Below are 25,100 nucleotides of genomic sequence, written 5' to 3'. Positions count from 1 at the left end.
GTAAAAAAATTAATCCACAGCATCGCGCAGGTCATATAACTAGAATGATCTATATGATGCAGCTTGCATATTTAAAAAAGTTAGGGTTTTTTTTTTATATAATGAATTACTCATTTGAAACATTTATTCAACTTCCCAGGCGGTTCAAGAATATTTTGAATATTTTCATTGGCCAGGCCAACTGCTTTAACTACAGTGAATGCATGGAGCTTGATTGAAATCCGAAAGGCAAAAAATAAAAATAAAATTACAAGTAGTCCAAGATAAAGAATTAAAAGCTTGAATTTGGTATTCGGATAAGGAGACTTCGAAACCATCAAGAGCCATTCTGCAATATTTATGTTTTTTTTTTTTCCTGGGCTGCCTCGTGCCTCTACTGCCTCGTGCCTATATAAATACCCACCAGCAAGAGCCAAAGCTGACAAGAGCTGTTGCTCTGGCTGATGCATAACAAGTTCTCTTTGTCTCTCTCTCTCTCTCATTGTATCCCTGAAATCAACTCGCTCTTTTCTCTAGCTAACAAGAGCCAAAGCTGACAAGAGCTGTTGCTCTGGCTGATACATAAAGTTCTCTTTGTCTCTCTCTCTCTCGAAGCCCACCTTTCCATGCCTTCCATTGTATCCCTGAAATCAACTCGCTCTTTTCTCTAGTTAACAAGAGCCAAAGCTCACAAGAGCAGTTCCTCTGGCTGATACATAGCACGCTCTCTTTGTCTCTCTCTCTCTCGAAGCACCTATAAAAACTAGGCGCTAAACCCAATCGGGTTTTCTTGGGAGGTGTGTGATTTTGTCTCTGTTTCGGTCTGTGACTAATTCCATACTTGAAACCGGACTTGGATTGATCAAGGAGAGAGCCCCGTCACGTCTTCTTTCCACTTTCTTTGATGTTACTGTATTCAGTGCACAGACTCTAGTATAGTTCAAGTCATTAGAGACTCTTTTATAGCACAACTCACACAATTATTGGTATCTTTTGTTAACAAAGATGTGTGAGAACACACCCGCAAAAAACCAACTCCCTCACCAGGTTTTCAGCGTCTCAATTGACACCAATCCACAGAGTGGCTCCAAGTGGTTTGATGATGATGGCCGCCCCAAACGAACCGGTAACTTATACTCTTCTTTATTTTATATTCTGGACAACTCTGAAAGAAGAAGAAAAAATATTAGCCTTATGGTCGTGTTTTTTATCCTGAGTCTTTCTTTTGTTGTTTCTTTAAACAGGAACTGTGTGGACTGCAAGTGCTCACATCATAACAGCTGTTATGGGATCCGGAGTTCTCTCCTTGGCTTGGGCTATTGGTCAGCTTGGATGGATTGCTGGACCAGCTGTGATGCTTTTGTTCTCGCTTGTCACTTACTATACTTCGACTCTGCTCTCTGCCTGCTACCGCTCTGGTGATCCTAGTACCGGCAAGAGAAACTACACCTACATGGATGCTGTTCGGGCCAATCTTGGTAACTAACTACTCCTGCTACGTACCATATATATATTAATAAAACCCAAAAAAAATTAAAAACGAAAAAAAAAAGTTATATAATATAATATAATATATTAATAAGTGATATTAATAAATGAAAGGTTGAAAGGTGTGGGGAAGCTATAGTGCTTTCCCCCAAGTCTTTTAGAATATATATATATAAAGCTACTAAATATATACAGATATTGTGCTTGATATTTTTTAAAAAATATAATTTCTTGATAATATGTTTCTTTTTTAAAAAAATTCTCAGGTGGTGTTAAGGTAAAGATATGTGGATTTGTTCTGTACCTGAATCCTTTTGGAGTTGCCACTGGCTACACAATTGCATCATCTATAAGCATGATGTGAGCTTTCACTTTCAAGTCAACATAAACTCAATTTTTTTCTGTGTTCTTACTTGTAATCGCTGATCATGCCTAGATATATTACGAGTTCTTTGGGCTAACGGTCCTCTTCCTTTCTGCACTTACAGGGCAATAAAGAGGTCAAATTGTTTTCACAAGAGTGGTGGAAAACATCCATGCCGTATGAATGCCAATCCATATATGATAGGGTTTGGCATAGCTGAGATACTTTTGTCTCAAATTCCTGGGTTTGATCAGTTACAATGGCTCTCTCTCGTCGCTGCAGTCATGTCCTTCACTTATGCATCAATTGGTCTAGGTCTTGGCATTGGTAAAGTTATAGAAAATGGAAAAATTAGTGGAAGTCTAACTGGAATAAGCATTGGCACCGTGACTCAAACCCAAAAGATATGGAAGAGCTTCCAAGCACTCGGTGACATTGCTTTTGCCTATTCTTTCTCCATGATCCTCGTTGAGATTCAGGTGCGCGCTAACATTATATATATATATATATATATATATATATATTTGCAGCTTACTCGTTTCAGTTTGCAAACATTATATATAGGATATGTTGGATGGTTTCTCTTAGAATTTAAACTAACCTACAAGGTTTGTATCCTAATTAACAGGACACAATCAAATCCCCACCATCAGAAGCCAAGACAATGAAGAAGGCAACTCTAGTAAGTGTTATAGTCACAACCCTTTTCTACCTGTTCTGTGGCTGCTTTGGCTATGCTGCTTTTGGAGACATGTCCCCTGGAAACCTCCTTACTGGATTTGGCTTTTATAACCCATACTGGCTGCTTGATATTGCCAACGTTGCCATAGTGATTCACCTTGTTGGCGCATACCAGGTCTCCTGCCAACCTCTCTATGTTTTCATCGAAAAAGAAGCAGCTCAAAGATTTCCAGATAGTGAATTCATTTCGAAAGACATCAAAATCCCGATTCCTGGTTTCCGCCCCTACAATCTCAATCTCTTTAGAATGATTTGGAGGACCCTCTTTGTGGTCCTCACCACTGTGATTTCAATGCTCCTTCCCTTCTTTAATGACATAGTTCGTTTACTTGGGGCTTTGGGATTTTGGCCATTGACGGTTTACTTCCCTGTGGAGATGTATATTGTACAAAAGATGATACCAAAGTGGAGCACAAGATGGCTTTGCCTGCAGATCCTGAGTGTTGTTTGCCTCATTATCACTATAGCTGCCGCTGCTGGCTCTGTTGCTGGAATTGTTGGCGATCTCAAGTCGATCAAACCCTTCCAGACCAGTTACTAAATGAGTGCAATATCAGCAGTCAATAATGGGCAATTAGAAGACAAAAGGTTTAGATTACAAGGGAGGCTAAACCTCGAAGCTGCTATTTACTTTGCAAGACTAAGATCTTAATTAGGAGGGTTAGTAGTGCTTTTTAGAAGTTTCAACTGTAACCTATACGATGTATCATGCTAGGTTACGAAATTTCAGGCTTGTTGTGTGTTTTCCTACGTATGGACCAAGTTTCCTGAACTTGAGGAATATTGTGGGATGTTTCTACGGAGAAAATTACCTGCCAAGGCCTCATGGTTTATTTAGAATTGCTTCTTTTGCTCCTTCCTCGTTCATTAATACGATCTTGGCATTTGAGGTTGAAAATAGTTAATCACTAATCAGTACTCCCTGGTGGAAAATTTAATTTGATGATCTACGCCACCGAGTTCCAACGACTTCGTTACAGCTTGAGGAGAAGAAAAAAAATAAAAGAGAAGTTGCTATCATACCCGTCCTTTCATAAAAAAATTGAAAAATATAAAATAACAAAAAACAATAAAAATTTTAAAAATATATTTTTAATATATTTACATTATTTTTTATATTTTCATAATCATTTTAAAAAATTTTAATTTTAAAAGATTTTTAGAAGGTGTTGGATTTTTAACCTGTTGTTTTTTTAAATCAATAATTTTTTTAATTTAAGGCAACATTGATATTACTCATTTTATAAAAATTACAAAATAAAAAAATAAAAAAAATTAATTTGCAAAACAAAAAGAAGTTGAGGAAATAATTTTAAGGAGCAAACAACATTCTACTAACTATAAATATAGGCCCACAACTTTATTGGAAACAAAATATAAGAAACCTTAATTTTCTCTCCCGGCCAGGGAAGCCGCCACCCCCACTCCTTTTGGATTTTTGCCTTCTTCCCCTGCACCCGATGTAACCTCCCCTCCCAGCCACAAGACAGTCAGCTCACCGCTTTGATTTTCTTCTCTCAGCCGCTACCTGAAAGCCCCTCACTTCGTTAAGAGAAAACTAGGGTTTGGCCACTGAGTTGTTTCAGGCTTCCAGCACCTTGGCAGCATTAGTGAGATTGTGGGACGATATTCTGATGTTCAATTTCAACTTAACAGAAAAAAAAATTGAAAATAATATTTAATCTTACAAAAACAACTTAAAAAAACTCTAGTTAATCCAGGCTAACTCATTAAACTCGTGATCCAAATTATAAAATCTAGATAACTCTATAAAAAATAATAATTATAGAGACCAAACCAAATGTTAAAGAATGAAATTGAAAAAAAAAATCGATATAATTTTTTTTTAAAAAAAGACTATTGTCAACTTGAATTTAGCTTTCAAATATGTAACCTAGGTCACGAGACTGAGATCATCTAATTTAAAAAAAATCATGAAATTTAATTTCTAACCAACTTAATGTTAAATGATAAAATTTAAAAAAATAAAATTTTAAAAAGATAAAAAAAATACCAATAAAAAAAATAAACTAAATTTAACATAAAAAAAATAATAGACCACCTTTTAATTTTGGACAGATAAACATGAAGTTTGAGGAGAGGAGAGAAAAAAAAAAAAAAAAAAAAAGCCTTCAAAGCCTCATTGCAGCTCCTTCTTCGTCATGCACCATCTCACCAGAAGCCATTGTCACATTGCTTCTAACACCACCAATGATGGTGTGCAGCCACCGTAGGAAGCCTCATGTGCCATTAGAATGAGACAGCATCTTTCATGCTCTAGCGTAAGGGTTGCAAGTGCCAACCAACTTGTCCCTTTCCATTTACTTCAACCATCATATTTGTTTTAGCTTTAATTTCTGTCATTTAACACTTTATTGTTTTATATCAACAAAATTTTATTTTATTTCACTAAATTGAACATTTATCAAATTTTGAATTTTTTCCTTGATATTACGTGAGTCTCGTGTATAGAAAACAAAAAAAAAAACTAAGTCAAATTTCAAATAAAAATAATGTAAAATGATCAAATTAAAAAAAAAATGATTAAAAAAGAAAACATAAACTTTTTCCTTGACTGTGCAAACAAGTCCCTGATGTTAGGAAAAAAAAAGACTAAACATTTATTTAAGCTTTAAATTTTATTCCTAAAAGTCTAATGATATTAAATCAAGGAAATTGATTTTTACTTTGCTAATTTGAGTATTAATCAAGTGATGGAAAATCCTCATACGCAAATATAAAAACCAAATCAACAATCCCAATTTAAAATTAATGTAATATTAAAAGATAAAAATTATAATTGACTAAAGTAAAAAATAACAAAACCTATACGAATCCATGGTGTTTTACCTAATGAGTTACAATACATTATTGTTGGCTCCTAGTTTTTTTTTTTTTTTTTTTCAAGCTAAAACTAAGTGTTGGGATTACTTCATAATGAATAAACATAAAAACATTGAAAACGAGCCATTTTCTATAAAATGTAATTAAATTTTTTAGATGAAACTTAAATTCAATTATCAAATCTTATGACAGCATGATCTTTTGTGAGAAGCATGGTATTCTTTGGAGCACAACAAATCCACCATGAAAGTATCAAATCTAGTTATGTGGAGGAAAGATTTGAGATTATCAGAAACAAATGTATTAACAAAAGAAGAATAAGCTGCCCCCCATGACACCAGCTCTTGATTTTAATAGAAGAGAACATTGTAAATGAATGAAAGAAAAAGCAAGAGAAACCCTACCTTCTCAGGGGACACAATGGATGGAATCCTAGTTTACTAATCAAGATTAATGTAGATCAATGTGATTATGATTACAACATGGAAAATTAAGGTAACAACGTGATGGAAAAAAAAAAGAAAAAAACAAGAAATCACCAACCTGCCGTCCTAACTGAGGTAGCCATGTTTTAGTGTAACTTATAAATAGATGTTTGGAAGTGTGGTAACGGTTGTTTTTCAAATAGTTTTTCGTGCCGAAAAGCATGCTAATAATATTTTTTCATTTTTTAAAAATTATTTTTTATATCAGTACATCAAAACGATCCAAAAAGTATAAACCGCATTCAATTTTAGCAAATTTTTTTTTTTGAAATTTTCCAAAAAATTAGGAGCCCTAGACCCGACTATTAAATTATGTAGCATTAAATTTCAGGTTTGTTGTGTGTTTTCCTACGTATGGACCAAGTTTCCTGAACTTGAGGAATATTGAGGGATGTTTCTACCGAGAAAATTACTTGCCACGGCCTCATTATTGATAGCCAAGTTTACTAATCAAGATTAATGTAGATCAATGTGATTATGATTATGTAGCATGAATCAACCTGGTGCAGGAAGAGTCAATATGTGATGTAAGCTTTGCACCTTTTGCCTACCAAAGGTCAACAAATCGAAACACGAGAGCTCGAAAGGTCAACACAATCAGATTCCCAGATGAATGAAAATTACAGTTTACACGGCCCATTGGGCCCTAATGCGGTCAGCACCTATCACCTCTGTCCTGGTCAAAGCAAGGAACCATTAATTTCTTCAGCTCTCATCCGTGCGCTTGTGCCTCTGGTTGGCTAAAAATCGAAGTATTATGATTGTGGGGGAGTCGACATTTATCCATTCATTAATTATCAAAACGCAGGTCCATTTAAGTCATCCTTGATGGAGTTTTTAATCATCAGATTCTCTACTTATATTTACCGAGCTCGGACTTGATGTTAGATACTGTGTTTTAAAAATATTTTTATTTTTAAAAAAATTTATATATTTATAATATCTTTAAATTATTTTAATATACTAATTTCAAAAATAATTTTTAAAAAATAAAAAAAAATATTAATATATTTTTTAAATAAAAAATATTTTAAAAACAACTCAAACTACGTGGAACTCACCAAATGTATATTCAGCATGGCCAAAATTGAAGTGTCAACATGATATAGGCGGATGCAACTGTGTTTAGCAATTTAGTAGAAGTTTTTTTTTTGTATTGGTAATCTTAAGCTTTATCTGACATTGTGATTAAGGTGTTTTCTTAAGGGATTTTTGTAAAAATAAAAATAATAATAATAAATAAATGTTTTTAAACATTTTTAATACAAGAATATCAAAATCATCAAAAATTAATTAAAAAATTATTAATTTAATATTTTTTTAAAACAAAATTTTTTTTTTAAATGTATTACCAAACATATACCTTCTATTATGTATTTTCTAATTTGATAATAAGAAATATATTAGAGTCAATTTAAACATCAATCGAGACTAAATCCCATTTCAAAACAATTTTTTTTAAAATTCTTATATTAATATAATGCGTTTAAAAAATTAATTTTTTTTCAGATATCAGTCTAAAAAGAACTCAAAAAATAAAAAATACATTCTCCATCACTAATCAACCACGCATTTAAATCTAAATGATGACACTGTACATAGTGTTATATTTGCCTAATTTTAAAAATAATTATCAGCTACAGGGGTATTTAGCGGTGTATGTACGCGTTCTAGAGGTAGTTTGGTCGCAAAAAAGTAAGGCCCGGCAGTGTGAACAAGAAGAATCTGTCTCTCTCTCTCTGGTTGAAACTTCCTCAACAAGATTGAGTTGGTCAATAAATACACAGCACATCACCCCCCTTTTCTCTCTTTCTCTGTCTCCGAAACCTTTAAGCCTCGCATTTAATCTTCTTCGTAGTTTGCTGCATCGGTCCGTCCTTTTTTATTTTCCCATCACCTTAAGTTCCGCAACTCTTTACAATGAGTTTCTTGAGGCCATCTGCACTGAATAATTTCTTTATAACATCGGCCACAGTACTAAAATGGATGCCATGCCAGAGCTGGGGGTTTCTTCGATGGCCTGGTCTTGATGGGTTGTTAAGGCTTCTTGTTCTGGTGCTTTTGTGGTCTACTTTTTCAGAGCTTCGCTTCATCCCGTCGTCCTCCATGTACCCGACTCTTCGTGTTGGTGATCGTATCATCATTGAAAAGGTTTATCATTATTAACATCATCCCTTGAACATCTATGCTTTGGTATCATGTGATAATTTTCGCTAGGGTTGGTTTAGTTTGCTTGCCTTCTATAGTGGCATTTAACTGTTGTGTCGATATAATAATTACTTTTCATTTCCTTAAAATACAATCAATGTGTTGCTTAACAAAGTTCAATTATCTATCATATTTGCACAAGTGATCAGGCACTGCTACTTGAAATGGGAAAGATGAACGTATTTGCACCTCCCATTTCTTTATTGCTTGATCAACTTTAGGCATCCTATGGGACAAGTAGAATCCAGGGACACGTTTTATAAATCTGGGTTCTCTCATTTTTACCTTCCTGATCGGTTAAGAGAGGAAAAAAAGAAGCTAGTTTTATTCCTCAATAAGCATTAAAGGTATATTTTTGTATCTCACTCACTCTACCTTTTAAAATACTTTAGTTATTGTGCGAGGTTCTCCAGGTGAAAAATTCCAACCTTTTTCTGGGAATATATGTCCATCTATATTGTATAGATGACATTTCTTGTCAGTTTGCTGTTTGCGTATTTCCAGAATTTATCTGGCTAGTTTAGCTGGAGTGAGAAGACTTGATTGTTTCTATAGAGATTCTTTCCATAGTCTGAAATGTGCTTTTAATTCCTTCTTTTCAAGTCCGCAGTGATGTAAGTTACACTTAAGTGTTTTCTCAAAATATGTAGTTTGTTCCATCATTTTGAGAAAGTGATTTCTGTCAAAGATGAAATCTGCTTTTCATCGCAGCAAGTCATTTCGGTCCTGTGAAGTAGGTTTGAAGTGCTCCTTAGGTCGCAGAGGATTCCTCATTATGTTTCTATGTAGATTATAGTCCGATTGTTCACTCCAGATCATATTAATTGCCTGTAAGAAGTGCGAGATTCATGTAAAAAGCAACCATGAGTGCAATCCTTGTCAAAAAACAGATAGGTAGTCACCCTCTGCAATGTATGAGCTCATTCACTGAATGGGTAACATCACTCTTGCACTGTAAATTGCAAATGCAAAATCCGGAGTTGTACTCGATTAGTCAGCCAACCTGATTTTCTTATGAAACATCGTTGAAGCAAGATAAGCAGGCGTGGCATAGTTTGAAGTCAGATTCTTGTAGAAGGTACTTTATTGGTTGACAGGGCTATTCTGAGTAGTTTTCCTTTGAAAAACAGTTTTGTAACTACCATTGATATGATTATGTTCTTGTTACCATTGGGTGCTGGGGATCCAAATTTGATGACCACTAACTCATCTACAAAAGACTTACAACTTTCTGAATTATACTTTGCTATATCTCCCTTTAATCAGACAATTTATCCAGCTTGTTGCTTTGTTAAGCTGGGGGTGTTTCTGTACCCTTTTCATCAACAAGGGAGCGTTCTTTCCCATCCTTTAATGGGGCCATATTTATGGAAGCTGTCTGTGAAGGCTGTGTTTGACCAGAAAGAGTTGTTAGTTGAGGCTTGTATTTTCTTAGTGATAGTATTAGGTTCATGTTCATGAAGGAACCTAGAGAAGTTTGGTCCCTAAATATCATGACATCTGCACTTCAGTTGCTAGATCCAATACATATTATTGAAGAACATTGAACTTTCACATGTGTTAGCAAACAGAAAATCGTTTGCCATATGATTAGCATTATTGGACAAATATAACAGTGTCATTGAATTGAGTAATGAATGGTACCAGGATGTTCACTTGCTGAATTGATCGCAACATTTATTGCAACCAGTCAGAAAATTGTCAGTATAATCAAATAGCAATGTTTGCCAATGGTTCCATGGACGTGTTTTGATAACTGAGAAGTTAACGAGAGAATACTTGTCAGTTGAATACCATTTCACAATTCTTTGAGGAAGAATTCTTCAATCTTTGAGAAATCTAGATGCACATGCTTCGCCATTTCTTGAACCTGATTGCAAATGTTGTTCTTTTGTATATTGGATTCAATGGAATCATTTTTGTGCTTGATTTGGCATTTTACACCTTGTTTTATTTCTCTGAAAATGCTTTTTTTTTTTTTTATCTTACTGTTAACATCGTATACTTTGGGTTTTAACTAACCAGTGGCACTCCAAACTTCTCAGGCCTCATACTATCTCAAGGTACCGGCTATAAATGATATAGTTACATTCCGAGCTCCGAAACAGGTTTGTCTTCATGGTGCGAAATCCTCCTGATTTCCATTTATATGGTTTTCATTTTATTAGGTGTATTAATCTTGTTTTGCATTGTCTATGGCAGCTCGGAATCACAGGGGAAGATGTTTTCATAAAGAGAGTTGTTGCAAAGGCAGGAGACTTGGTTCAGGTAAGAAAATTTTATTTCTTCCTTCCCCAGCAGTATGCGGGGAGGCATAAAATTGAAAGTCTAATTAAGAATGGGATAAAGGGTTACTAGTTTTAGATTGGTTACATCAGGATCCCATACTGTCATTTAAACTTTCTTTTAATTGCTATTTGATTGATTATGAAAAGCAATTCTCTGTTACTGCTTGTTGGAAAAGTTTTTGTATCCTTCAGCAGCTCATGGCTGCATGGTTTATGATCAATATACAAATTCAAATATAACCTAGCTCCAGATTCCATCCTTATTTCATGCTCTTATTTAACATTTTAAGACTTAGAAGCTGTGGCTATATTAATGTTGAACTCTTCCATGTTCTCTTCCAATACTTGCAGGTTCACCATGGATCACTTTATGTAAATGGAATTGCCCAGACCGAAGACTTCCTAGTTGAGCGACCTGCATATACATCTAATTTAACTGTGCGCTTCATCACTCTTACCTTTTTATGTTTCTGTAATGTTGCATGCCTTGCAAGCATTTTTCAAGGCTAGCAAAATATGTCCATGAAGCCCATGTCGGGGCTGAAAAAACTGAGTAAATGGCTCACGAGCTGGTAAAAATGCAAAACAAAACGTGCACATAGTTGTTTGATGAGGTGCATAAATGTGAACATGAAGAAGCCTAGCCTAGTCAAATTAAAAGCTTGATGAATCCCAATTACTGGCACTTGGATCCACTTTGAGCTTTGGATGGCATCCCATATGTTTGATCTCTTCTTTAAATGTATCATTTTCTCGTTTTTGCTTTCTGCTAACTTTGCTCTTGTACTGGTTTGCAGTATGTGCCTGAAGGTCATGTTTATGTGCTGGGTGATAACCGTAATAACAGCTACGACTCCCATGTTTGGTAGTATTCTCGAGCCTCTTGTTGCTACATCTATATTTCATTAAGAACATTTAAGAAGAAATTATCTTTAAGTTCCTCGCATGTATTCCCAGCTTCACTTCCGAGGGACATGTATGCAATATTCAAGATTTTATAGAGTGTCCTTTTTAGGATTTTCTTGTTCACTAGAGCTAACACAAAAGGAATTGTCTTTTCCAAATTTAGCCACATTTGGGACGGCAGTACTCGTCTCTCATACCGATGACCGCCCGAATCAGTGTTTTATTTTTCAATTCTAGATGTATTTTTGGTTAACATCAGTGTTAACTCGTTATTTTGGTTTTGATATTGGTCTATGGCAGGGGACCCCTTCCTATAAAGAACGTCATTGGAAGATTTGTAACGTGTTGCTACAGGCCTTCAAACAAATGACAGCATGATGATTGGAGATGAGCTGGAGATGCAGGAATCCCCCATGTCGTGGCAGATACTATGAGCATAAACTCGTTTCTTGTCTTGCAATGCCTGGAGCTCACTGCTGAATTCCCGTCTCGAAGACACAAGTTTATTAAGTGAATATCACATTAATTTTGTGTTCTTTATTCATTCATTGCTGTGTTTTCATGCTTGCAAGTGGTGTACCAGAGGATGGGTCGTAATTTCTACTTCATGTAGACGCTCTAGAGGAGAACAAGTACTACGACTACATTCTTTAGATTTATTAAACTATGCAAGAACTTATTTCCAGCAAGATGCTTCCAGCTGCTTTGTATCACGTCAAACAAACAAGGCAGAGGAAATCGGGAATGAGTGCTTCTATGCTCCATTCTTAAAGCAGATAGCACCCTTTCAAATTGCTTCTTGTTTGGCTTGGAGATAAAGCACGTTCTAATCATTTGTGCCCTGTTGCGCACCTCGCACCCCTTCAAATTTCGGGTACTCGAATATGTAGGGTAAACTGTTTTTTAGCCCTTGCAGATTCAGAAATGTTGAACCTGTGCCTTGTAGTTTTAAGAATTTTTAACGTCAAACTATATTAATGATTTCAAAGAGTTCCAACTCTAAGTCCATGGAGGGCCAAAATATAGTTTACCGTTTACCCTATCAAATATTTTCGTCTCCCACAGGTAGCATGGGTGGAATTAGTGCGCTGATGAACTGGTTAGACATTGATTAGTGATGCAAGTTACGGTGATAAAAATTGATCCCACTTGGATGGACGATAAGCTTGCTTGCTGGATGGGCATTGAAGTGCAACTGATCAAATTATTTAGGTTTTTCAAGTGGTGACATTGCCAATCAAACCAAGGGCGAAGCTACCCTCTTGCAGCTTTTCGGAAGGCAAGGAAGCAAGGGTGCCCCTGCCTCTTGCATGGATTCTAATTCGGTAGGGAAAATTTGTGATTCATACGGAGCTTCACCCACCAAGATGATAAATCCACGCCTTTTCTTCCTGAGCTAAAAGTTGCCAGATTTGTGAGACATTGTACGAGGTCCAGAGATCTAACTAGTTGCGTGACTCGCGTGCGTGAAATTGTGATACTGTAGGTTATTCAAAAATAATATTTATAATCTTAATAATAATATTAAACTTGCATGGTCTAGTAGATCTAGCTGCAATACTAGATCTAATAGCTTTGAATGTGGGTGTGGCTGCAAAGTCGTGTAATAAAAATGTGATAATTAAATAAATTAATTAAAAATAAAAAAATTAATGAAGTAAAAGAAAAAAATCTGAATTAACTGGGTCAATCCTTTAAACCAGGTTAACCTGTCAAACCTTGGATTCGTGTCGTGAAAGTTTGATAACTAAATAGAAGAAAAAAAAAATTAATGGGTTAACCAGAATTAACTGGACTAACCCGTCAAACTAGGTTACTTATCAAACTTGAGATCCATGTTATGAAAATTTGATAACTAAATAGAAAAAAATTAAACAATAAGAACCTAAATTAAACAAAAAAAATTAATTAAAAAAATGAATCAAAAAAATATAAGCTTGTTACTAATGAGGAAAAAAAAATCTGAATCAACTGAGTTAACCCGTCAAACCTAGGATTTGCGTCATGAAAATTTGATAACTAAATAGAAAGAAAGAAATCAACGGGTTAAATAAAAAAAATTAACAAACTAAATTAAATGAAAAACATTGATTAAAAAGGAAAAAAAAACCAAAAAATAAATTTCGAGTTAACTAGTCAAATCAGGTTAACCCGTCAAACCCGAAATTCATGTTATAAAAGTCTGATAGCTAAATAAAAAATAATTCACATTAACAAAATAAATTAAACAAAAAAATTCATTAAAAAAATACAAAAAAACATAAAAAAAAACTCATAAAAACATAAAAAAAACAGAGAAAAATAAAAACAGAAAAAAAAGGTTAAAAGTTTCAATGTGGAGACAGTACACTGTGAAACTTTTATGTAAAAAAAACATGGAAAAAGTTACAGTAATTTTCTCATGTTTTTAAAGTATTGATAAATTATTTAGTATCTTAAAAGGTAGCAGATTGAATTCTCTGGTTTTAAGATTCGTTATATGTATAATGATTATCATTAGTTTCCATCATTAGTTTCCAAGAATAGGAACTTTGCACGTTTTGTGAATGTTTATCTATTTTATTTTATTAAATTAAAAGGTGATTGACACGGTTTTTTACTTTTATTTTTAAATGTTTTTCAAAAATATTTTTAATTTGATAAAATATTAAAAATAATATTTTTTATATTAAAAATAAAAAATATAAAAAAAATTATTTTTAATATATATTCAAACAAAAAAAATACCCAAAGTATCCTTTTTTAGTTCCAAGACCAAAACTAGCTTCCGAACATCTAAAACACCAGCCATAAAGTTAGCCAATGATATCCAAGCCTGCAAAAGGGTCCAAATGGTCATTACAATAGGACATAATCAATGAGCCCATCATATATATATATATATAGCCCAATAAGAGGCTATTATCAGGATTTCATGCTTCGGCCTATATCACGTCACGGGTTTGATAAGAATTATGTGTATTTATAAATAAATAAATTATTATTAATAATATCTAAAGATAAAGTATAAAAAATTGAGAGACAAATATAAATTAAGATATTTAACTTTAAAAGATGATATATTTACTCGGTTATATTTATTAAATTTATTTGTTAAAATAATTTTTTATTCAAGCAAATAATAATAGAAATAGAAACACAAATTAAACTAATTGAATATATTAAAAAGGGAAAAATACCATGTAAAACCACACATATTAAAAATATCATCTGAAAATAATTTTATTTTTTCAAAAATAAAGTTCATCTAAACAAAAAAAAAATATTGATAAATAAAAAAAACCCTTCAAATTTAAATGCATGATCAAAAAAATAATTATAATTTAAAAAAGTTTCTCTAAACAAAATGAAAAGGAGAAAGGGTACTAATCTAAATATAAATTTAAAAAATTAGAGAAAAATATAATAAAAAACCATTATTTAAAAAAAACTATAAAAAATTAATTTTTTTTTAAAAAAAAACAAAGGTCATGTGTTGCTGGCCTGACAAGCTAGGCCAGCTCACATGACCTATTTTATCAGGCTCGCACTCTGCCCAAACAACTGGACTTCTATTTGTTTTGGATGCATCTATGTTGTCTATCCAAAAAAATTTTGAAAAACAAATCATATAACATGTCATCTAATTTGTCTAGATTTTAATCACCATAATGGCCATAAAATTAGGACTTGAGTTTTATTTTCATCAAAAAACTTGTTTTTCAAGTTATTTTTCACTCGAACACCTATAAAAACAGCTTAGGAACCATAATAAACCTATATATGGCTTCAAAAAAACAAAGAAATCGTCTAGAAAACCAAAATCAACCCAGAATAAAAAACCAACTTGAATTCGGATATGTTTTTTTCATGAACTTTAACGGTAAAAAACACCTAACATAAACTGCATCATCAAACATAATTATTTGATAAAAATATCAATTAGGGAATAAAAAATAACAAAAATAAACTTTATATTAAAATTGAATTTAAAAAATATTGAGGTACCAAAATTATATAATTTGAGTTATTTTAAAAGTTTGAGGATTAAAATATATTTTTTTCAAAACTTGTAGTACGCTATCCATGTTTAACTTTTTTTTTTTAATTTCACTATTCCATAAGAAATTAAAATCAATTGATTTTTAATTATGAATAAATCACTAAAAATAAAAATTTGAGAATCAAATTAAAAAAATAAAAAATTTAGAGTCTATTAACAATAATAACGTATATATAAAAAATAAACAACGCACACCTATACAGGAAAAAAAACCCACGCTTTTAAGTGTTATACTTAATTAATTTTTGGATTGTAGTACCCACCAGTAAACCAGCCACTGGGTAGTTGGACCCATTGGAGAGAGATGCATTATTACAGCACTGCTCTTTTTTAAGACGTTTTTGGTGATGCTAGCCCCTATCATCAATGTGATAGGCCAGTTTAAGAGTATCACACCACATGATCTTGAGTTAATCCATATACTTCATAGATTTTGTTTCTAAAACGCATGCTTCTCTCGACAGAAAATGTTTTAAAAATATTTTTTTAAAAAAATTATTTTTTTATTAAATTATTTTTTTATATTTTCATATTATTTTAACAGAGTTGATTTAAAAAATAACTTTTAAAAACTAAAAAAAATATTATTTTAATATATTTCTAAATAAAAAGTATTTTAAAAAATAATCATAACTATACTTTCAAACATGTCAAAATATTAAAATATTTTTTAAGACATTCCATATTTTTTTTTCAATCAATATGAATATTGGTACTTAACAATTTTTTTGATTAACTCAAGATTAAGAAATCTTTATAATTAAATTGTAAATCTTTCATGTGGGATAATTTTATGGTTGTTGAGCGCCAAAAATTTGGGTTCGAACCGTAAACATGTTTACGGTATGCTCAAGGATGATTGTTTACAAGGCTAGTCAAATCTGTTACTTTTTTTTTAAAATTATTTTTTATTTATGTTTTTGAATTGTATTGATATTAAAAATAAAAATTTAAAAATAATTAATTATTTTAATATATTTTTAAATAAAAACTACATTAAAAATCAATCACTACTATCATGTGAGACACTGACACACTAAACAAAAGAAAGAAATAAAGAAATTCGAAGAGGTAAACTTGGACAAACAAAAATAACGAACTGGGGGGTGTTTGCTAAGAGCATAGTTTTGAAACCTGACCCGGTCATTGACCCAGTCAAGTGATCAGGTCACAAGTTAGATGGGTTGACCCGGGTCAACCCAAAAAAACTATATAAAAAAAAAACTATAACTATAAGTATTTCACCCTGTGTATACTGTGTCATAACATACACAAGCTTGCAGTTTCTTACCATTTCAGGGTGGGTGGGGAGGAAGAAGACAAGGAAGGTGAAGATCATCAGGCTTCAATTCTTTAAGACCTGACAATAGGGTCTTTCTTGATGCAAAACGCTCCGAGATATCATCACACAGAAGTGGCCATTATCGTTTCTCAAAATCTATAACTATATCATGCTTGAAGTTCAAAGTTACCAATCATCTAATCAAATCCTAAACCAAACCCAAAGTTTAATTTGTGCATTCTAAAAAAAACGGGAAGGAAAGGTAGAAGAAACATGAGATCATCGAATCGATACTCTCACCGAACAAATTAAAAAATAAAGATCAGAAAAAAATAGAAGACTTACCATTTAAGCGTACTTATGATACATCTTGGCATCTCATTATTGGTCTCCTTCAACATTACACCTCCACGCAGAACTTCCACTCCCAGCAACCCTGTCTTCACCCATTCAACACCAATTCCAATGCTCGTTTTCACATCCATATCCACCTTCAGTTTTTTGGTCGTGAACTGATCAAGAATCTTCGATTCAATTCCACCCTCGATCAGCTCATTGTTCACACTGGTTTCAATTTTCAAACTAGTCGTATTCTCTTTTCCCTGAGTGAACTCAGGCAAGGTCGTCGATCCCAAATTAACCTCATCGTCTCCCACTGTCGTTTCAACTTTAGACTCTCCAAAATGATAGATGATATTTTCATTCGGATTCCTTTCTTCTGTCTTCATTGTTTCATTAAACGACGTCGTTTAATGACAGGAAAAATAAAAAAAAAATTGACCGGGTCTCACCCGGGTTTGCCCGGGTGAACTAGGTCGACCCGCCGGGTCGACCGGGTTTGCCCGGGCCAAATTCCAAGCGGGTTTTAGACTTCACCCGGACCGGTTCCATGCCCGGGTCGACCCTCCGGACCGATCCGGGTTTTAAAACAATGGCTAAGAGCATGGACAAAGCCGAGGCCCAAACCACCCAGAAGGAGGAAATAGAGATGGAAAAAGGAAAAACAATGAAGGCTTCATTTGTTTGTAGGAAAGTTGTTTTTTTTTTTTAAAGTGAATTTCAGAAAAATATTTTTTGATGTTTGGTAGTGTTATGAAAAATAATTTATTAATGAATTAATTTATTTTTCAAGTTTATCTAATATATATATAATATTTAATCACTTACAATAAAAAAAAATGAAATCTAAAAAGTATAATGATGAATTTTTTTTATTATATTCTATATTCATACATAGCTTATTTTATAAAATATATATATATCATATCATATTATAGAGAAATAAGCTGATGAAATATTTTTTAAGTAAAACATATTAATATATTTTTTTTAATTTTAAAAGCTTAAAATAAGTTTTTTTCTTCATATGAAGAAAACCAAATTAATTTATGGTAAGAGTTATATATTTGGTTTTTTTTTCATATGAAAAAAGCTAAAAAAAAAATTGGTTATAGATCCACCTGTAAGGTGGAGAGCCAAATAAAACATAAATTATTTGGGAGAGAGAGGGAGATTTTTAAGGGATTTGTTTTTGGGACAAGAGATATTTTTTGTCAATAAAAAAAAAATGTTTTTCTTAGAATAAAAAAAGTCAAACATTTTCCTGTTCAAAGTTTTATTTTTTTTATTAATTGGAATTGAGTTTTTTTAACTGATTTTTCTTATATTTACCAAACATGAAAAAATGAAAATGAAAAATAAAATAATTTATAATAAAATAAATTCTTAGAAACAAAGAAGGCAGAAGAAGAAACGAGAAACACGATGTTTATGTTTATGTTTCACGAGTCAAGGTCTCCTCCACTTTATTTCAATTTCCACGTGACCGCCTGAGAGGTCTTTCCCACACATACAGGCGAATCAACACCGAGTCTGCTCAGCCGCCTCCACCAAAAGAGACTCAAGCTGGACCCATTTTTCTCTTTTCAATGTCGGCTTCAATAGATAGTTGCAGTAGTGGAACTACAAGACAAGTAGACAACCAATAAACGAAGATGTTAGAGAATCAATTATTAGTGGCATTCTTGCAAGTTGCGCTCTTTTTTTCTAGTAGTATCAATGAGTTATTGAGAGATGAGTTAGACATGAGATTTATACCAAAAATAATAATGATGTGCCCTAATAATAGTAGCAAGTAACTGTTTTTCATTGCAATTAAATTGTGTTTTTAATTTTTTTTGGTTTTTTAGTTTTAAATTATTATTTTTTATGTTTTTGTATTTTTTTATATATTAATATCAAAAATAAATTTTAAAAAAATAAAAAAAATTATTTTAATATATTTTTAAGCAAAATATAATTTACATCTATTTGAGAGTGTGGTGCGGTTGCTTTTTAAAGTGTTTTTCGTGCAGAAATGTATTAAAATAATATTTTTTTAAAAATTATTTTTAAAATCAGTATATCAAAACTATCAAAAACATAAAAAAAATTAATTTTTATATAAAAAATTTAAATTTAAATTTATTAGAAATATAGTTGTACTGCGTTTTCAAACATTGTAGTACTTAATTCCTGTCCTAATAATATTAATTCAATGATAGTTGACTGGCTTGTCATTTTCTCTCCCTCGATCCTCCTTTCCATGTGACCCATATTCCTTGATCGATCTTATCTGGCGGGCGGGTCATGCTTATTCTCATTTCATTTTCTTTCCTTTTCATGTTCTTCAACCTACCGCTTTCATTTCATAATTTCTATACAGGTAAATTAGTCAAGATTCAACGAGAACCCACCTTGTTGGTTCAAGAGATCGATCTTTTCCGTTCCCCCTAGACTGGAATTCTTTAACTAGACCAATGTGGAGGCTACAAGTGGCCTTGACTAGTACTTAATGCTCCCCTTGATTGTAAAGATCTACCATATGATTTGTAGCTGCTGGTTATGTGATCGGTGGTTTTCATGAGCGTGCCAGTATGGATATATATAATTAATCTGTTTAATTAAGACTCAACTGGGGAGAAGTTTAATTTCTAATGAGAAGATTAACTCTTTTTTTTTTAAGGTTAGATAATCAAATCGTGCAAGGTAGGAATTCTTTCAATTAAGGATAGAAATAATATCATTATTATTCACTTTGAATAAGAACAACACAAATCCCACAATCTTGAAAGGTGTAGCTTAATTGGTCAAGTTTTGAATTTACTTTTTAAAAATTACCGGTTTAAGTATGACAAATCTTAAAATAATTGGAGATTTATATAGTTATTAACTTCAGGATTTTAAATGATTAGTTAAGGTGTACGTAAACTCTGAATTTATTCTTCAGAAGGTCATCAGTTCAAGTGTGACAAATTCAGAGTCCACTAAAAACTTACATAGTCATTAATTTTAGGATTTTGAGGGATTAATCGAGGTACATGTAAGTTAGTTCGGACATCCATGATTACCAAAAAAAAGATACCACAGGACATCCTGTATATCTTCGTATAAAACCATCCTGCGTCTATATATAACCTTAATTTTGAACCTATTTGTTCTTAATGGTCTCTGAACTTAGAGGAAGGTCTGCCAAGTCCCATGTATGGTCATTCCTTGTTTGCAAGAGAAGAGATAGAGTTTTTCATCGTTCACAGCCACAGTATCCTAAAACAATGACGGAACATATTTTTGCTTCAAATTTATAAAAGATGACATAAACATGACATGTTCTAAGCATACATTATCATTGCAATTCTTTGAATTGTTCGAATAAATATAAAAATAGACTTAGACTAAAACAAGCACTGATGCGGAACTATTTATGGGCTTCACAGCCACCTTAAAAAAATTTGGAGGTCCAAACACAGCCATGATCAGAGGAAAGATCTCCTTTTTACTTATTTTTATGTGAAAAACTGCATATAATGATTCAATGACCCCTTGATCACTGAGCAACAGAATGTTTTAGTTTGAGTTAATTCTACCCACAATTCATGACACATTCAAGATTTTACTGTAGAAAAATTATTATAGCGTGTTTGATATTAAGATAGTATTTATTGTTATAATTTAAAAATTTAAATTTTAAAAAATAATAAAATAAATTTTTTTAATAAAAATTTCAAAGCGTAAACTTGTATTATATATTAATTAATTAAATGATTGTGACAAATCACAGACGGCATCAAGAAAACGAAGGAAGCCGTAATCATTGATTAAGCACTATCGCTAATATCTTCACAAATTCCCTCCAAAAAGGAGGGCGTGTCAGTCTCCCATGTCAGCGCCACATGTGCTGACATCCTAAGCAATCACGTCATCCCTTTTTAAATACGGATAAGAACACGGTTTTTTTTTTTTAATTTACTTGAATTTAGATTGAGGTATCTGATTTTAATTAATTTAAAAAAAATTAATGATTAGATAAGTTTTAGTGATTATCAATATTACTAATATATAGCTTGGAACCTAAAACTATAAAATGAGCCAACTCTTTAGCCCTAAACTTTATTATTGAATCACATTTACTTAATAGTTGTAAAAACATTATTTTAGAAAGGTTAATTGTACAATTTTTTTTTTTTTGTGAAAATTTAACTGGAATATATATCATCTATATGATGTAGCTTGCACATTTAAAAATAGATTTTTTTATAATGAATTACTTATATGAAACATTTATTCAACTTTCATATTAATATTTGATCCAGAGTAAAATCTCACCATCATGCATTTATTTCTTACCAAGGCCACATGCATGGTTTGTGTGGAAATGATATTTCCTCACACATCAATAAATATTTCTGATATTAAAATCTTAAGAATTAACTTAGCATATGGGTTAGGTGATTAAATCAATTGAGAAACAAAATTAATGAGGACTCAATTGAGATACAAGTTATAGTTCGGGAACTAATTTAATATTTTCCCCACATGAAAAATAAAAAAAATATAACCGTATTTGAAACAGTGTCAAGTGATGGCTGAGAAAGTGCTGGTTATTGAAGTTGGGTGGTGCCGTAGTGGTGATAGATAAGTGGCCGTGAGAGATTTGCGATCTTATTAATTAAATCAAAAGAAAACAAATCATCCAGTTTTTATTTTAGAAAAAAGAAAAAAGAAAGGAAAAAGAGAGCTGTGACGTCTCCCTTCTTACTGTATTGTGGGATCCTCAGGACAGATGGACCACGGCGTAGAATCCGCGTTGGAGCTTAGGATTGTACGAGTTTGATAATATTGTTTTTATATTTTTTAATTTTTTTATGTTTATATATTAATATTAAAAATAATTTTTTAAAAATAAAAAATATATTTTTAATATATTTTTAAATAAAATATATTTTAAAAATTAATATTACCAAGCTCCCCTCCCAAACACGCCTAATGATCACGTGTGCCAGGGAGTCATCTATAAATACCCAACCTCCTCTTGCATTCCATTCCATTCCACTCTACCCTTTGTAAGTTGAGAGTACTGTCCTTGTTTCTCTCTGTCTCTCGGACACCAACACAACTTAATTCTAATCTTCACCTACTGCCACTGCTACCTCTCTGCTATATCAGAAATATGAACACGACGAGCCTAAGGAATCACCAAGTTTTCGATATCTCCATTGACACGCATCAACAAGGTGGCTCCCGGTGGTTTGATGACGATGGCCGTCCCAAGCGAACTGGTATTTCACAGCTTCTTTACATTATGTTTTTCCATTTGCTATGATTGAGTAAGATTTCCAATAAAATATATGTATAAGAAAACTTATATATATTCTGTTCAACTTCAATTGTTTCCAGGGACCGTATGGACTGCAAGTGCTCACATCATAACAGCTGTTATCGGGTCTGGTGTTCTTTCCTTGGCCTGGGCTATAGGTCAGCTTGGATGGATCGCTGGACCTGCTGTCATGTTTTTGTTCTCTTTTGTCACTTGCTATACTTCGACTCTGCTCTCTGCCTGCTACCGCTCTGGTGATCCTATTACCGGCAAGAGAAACTACACATACATGGATGCTGTTCGCTCCAATCTTGGTAACTAGCTAGTCCTGCTACCATATATATTTAAGCTACTAAATATATATAGATATCGTGCTTGATATTTTTTAAGAATATAATTTCTTAATAATATGTTTTTTTTTTTTTTTTCTCAGGTGGTGTTAAGGTCAAGATATGTGGATTTGTCCAGTACCTGAATCTTTTTGGAGTTGCCGTTGGCTACACAATTGCATCATCTATAAGCATGATGTAAGCTTTCACTTTCAAGTCAACATAAACTCAAATATATTATGAGTAATCGCTGATCATGCCTAGATATATTATGAGTTCTTTGGGCTAACGGTCCTCTTCCTTTATGCACTTACAGGGCAATAAAGAGGTCAAATTGTTTTCACAAGAGTGGTGGAAAAAATCCATGCCGTATGAATGCCAATCCATATATGATAGGGTTTGGCATAGCTGAGATACTTTTGTCTCAAATTCCTGGGTTTGATCAGTTACAATGGCTCTCTCTTGTCGCTGCAGTCATGTCCTTCACTTATTCATCAATTGGTCTAGGTCTTGGCATTGGTAAAGTTATAGAAAATGGAAAAATTAGTGGAAGTCTAACTGGAATAAGCATTGGCACTGTGACTCAAACCCAAAAGATATGGAAGAGCTTCCAGGCACTCGGTGACATTGCTTTTGCCTATTCTTTCTCCATGATCCTCGTTGAGATTCAGGTGCGCGCTAACATTATATATATATTTGCAGCTTACTCATTTCATTTGCTAACATTATATATAGGATATGTTGGATAATTTCTCTTAGAATTTAAACTAACCTACAAGGTTTGTATCGTAATTAACAGGACACAATCAAATCCCCACCATCAGAAGCCAAGACAATGAAGAAGGCAACTCTAATAAGTGTTGTAGTCACAACCCTTTTCTACATGTTCTGTGGCTGCTTTGGCTATGCTGCTTTTGGAGACATGTCCCCTGGAAACCTCCTTACTGGATTTGGCTTTTATAACCCATACTGGCTGCTTGATATTGCCAATGCTGCCATAGTGATTCACCTTGTTGGCGCATACCAGGTCTACTGCCAACCTCTCTACGCTTTCATCGAAAAAGAAGCAGCTCAAAGATTTCCAGACAGTGAATTCATTACGAAAGACATCAAAATCCCGATTCCTGGTTTCCGCCCCTTCAATCTCAATCTCTTTAGAATGATTTGGAGGACCCTCTTTGTGGTCCTCACCACTGTGGTTTCAATGCTCCTTCCCTTCTTTAATGACATAGCTGGTTTACTTGGGGCTTTGGGATTTTGGCCATTGACGGTTTACTTCCCTGTGGAGATGTATATTGTACAAAAGAAGATACCAAAGTGGAGCACAAGATGGCTCTGCCTGCAGATCCTAAGTGTTGCTTGCCTCATTATCACTATAGCTGCCGCTGCTGGCTCTGTTGCTGGAATTGTCGGCGATCTCAAGTCGATCAAACCCTTCCAGACCAGTTACTAAATGAGTGCAATATCAGCAGTCAATAATGGGCAATTAGAAGACAAAAGGTTTAGATTATAAGGGATGCTAAACCTCGAAGCTGCGATTTACTTTGCAAGACTAAGATCTTAATTAGGAGGGTTAGTAGTGCTTTTTAGAAGTTTCAACTGTAACCTATACGATGTATCATGCTAGGTTACGAAATTTCAGATTTTTTGTTTGTTTTCCTACGTATGGACCAAGTTTCCTGAACTTAAGGAATATTGTGGGATGTTTTCTACCGAGAAAATTACTTGCCAAGGCCTCATGGTTTATTTAGAATTGCTTATTTTGCTCCTTCCTCGTTCATTAATACGATCTTGGCATTTGAGGTTGAAAATAGTTAATCACTAATCAGTACTCCCTGGTGGAAAATTTAATTTGATGATCTACGCCACCGAGTTCCAACGACTTCGTTACAGCTTGAGTAGAAGAAAAAAGTAACAGAAAAGGAACTGATCAAGAGCTGTGATGAATATGTTTGCAAATAAACATTAATGAATTTGTGAAACATTTCCTGTTTTCTATGTTTGAAAACTAAGCGAATTTGTTGTTTTAGTGTGATCATGTAACCTCATATATTTGAGAACTTAAGGATATTTTTATTCCATAAAAGTATGTGTTTTTACATGATCAATGCTAGTGTGGTGATTTTTATAAATCACTGCAATATCAAGTTTTACTTCACAAGAGTTCGTATCTTTACAGCTTAATAATTATATATAGATTAAATTGAACGTATTTTAATTTTAATTTTTATTTTTTAATTAATAAATTTTTAATATTTATAATTACCGTATTATGAGTTTGAGGGAAGATATTAAATAATATATACTTAGTCTTATTTATTAAGGATTGAATAATATTTTTTTAATTTAATATATATTTATTTTAGATTAATTCTAAGTATTCATAATAAACAGATTATTAAAAATTTTAGTATTTTTTTGTGTTTGATTTTAATTAATTTAATACTCTGACCTATATATTTAATCAAATATTTCTATGCTCTCGAATATTTCAAAAGTCTTACCACTA

General features: G+C 32.9%; 4 protein-coding genes across 4 annotated transcripts; 3 read left to right on the top strand and 1 right to left on the bottom strand.

Annotated features, from left to right (window-relative positions):
- The first annotated feature begins 439 nt into the window (after positions 1–439).
- On the top strand, positions 440–3,401 carry LOC118059290 (amino acid permease 3-like). The gene is made up of 5 exons (XM_035072164.2): positions 440–1,105; positions 1,224–1,457; positions 1,734–1,827; positions 1,956–2,310; positions 2,460–3,401. Exons 1-5 carry the CDS (start codon positions 985–987, stop codon positions 3,111–3,113), a joined length of 1,458 nt encoding a protein of 485 aa, XP_034928055.1. The 5' UTR covers positions 440–984; the 3' UTR covers positions 3,114–3,401.
- Positions 3,402–7,595: 4,194 nt separating this feature from the next.
- On the top strand, positions 7,596–11,988 carry LOC118059376 (chloroplast processing peptidase-like). The gene is made up of 6 exons (XM_035072259.2): positions 7,596–8,052; positions 10,155–10,217; positions 10,312–10,377; positions 10,749–10,835; positions 11,195–11,262; positions 11,604–11,988. Exons 1-6 carry the CDS (start codon positions 7,822–7,824, stop codon positions 11,671–11,673), a joined length of 585 nt encoding a protein of 194 aa, XP_034928150.1. The 5' UTR covers positions 7,596–7,821; the 3' UTR covers positions 11,674–11,988.
- Positions 11,989–16,968: 4,980 nt separating this feature from the next.
- LOC118050710 (uncharacterized) lies at positions 16,969–17,355 on the bottom strand. The gene has a single exon (XM_035061176.1). It carries the CDS (start codon positions 17,353–17,355, stop codon positions 16,969–16,971), a length of 387 nt encoding a protein of 128 aa, XP_034917067.1.
- Positions 17,356–22,004: 4,649 nt separating this feature from the next.
- LOC118059462 (amino acid permease 3-like) lies at positions 22,005–24,253 on the top strand. Its single transcript, XM_035072377.2, has 5 exons — positions 22,005–22,224; positions 22,343–22,576; positions 22,696–22,789; positions 22,908–23,262; positions 23,391–24,253. The coding sequence occupies exons 1-5, from the start codon at positions 22,116–22,118 to the stop codon at positions 24,042–24,044; spliced, it is 1,446 nt and encodes a 481-aa protein (XP_034928268.1). The 5' UTR covers positions 22,005–22,115; the 3' UTR covers positions 24,045–24,253.
- The last annotated feature ends 847 nt before the right edge of the window (positions 24,254–25,100 follow it).

The sequence above is a fragment of the Populus alba genome, chromosome 14, assembly GCF_005239225.2.
Source record: "Populus alba chromosome 14, ASM523922v2, whole genome shotgun sequence".
Taxonomy (NCBI): domain Eukaryota; kingdom Viridiplantae; phylum Streptophyta; class Magnoliopsida; order Malpighiales; family Salicaceae; genus Populus; species Populus alba.
The sequence above is the reverse complement of the archived record's forward strand: the minus strand, read 5'-3'. Positions and strand labels throughout refer to the sequence as shown.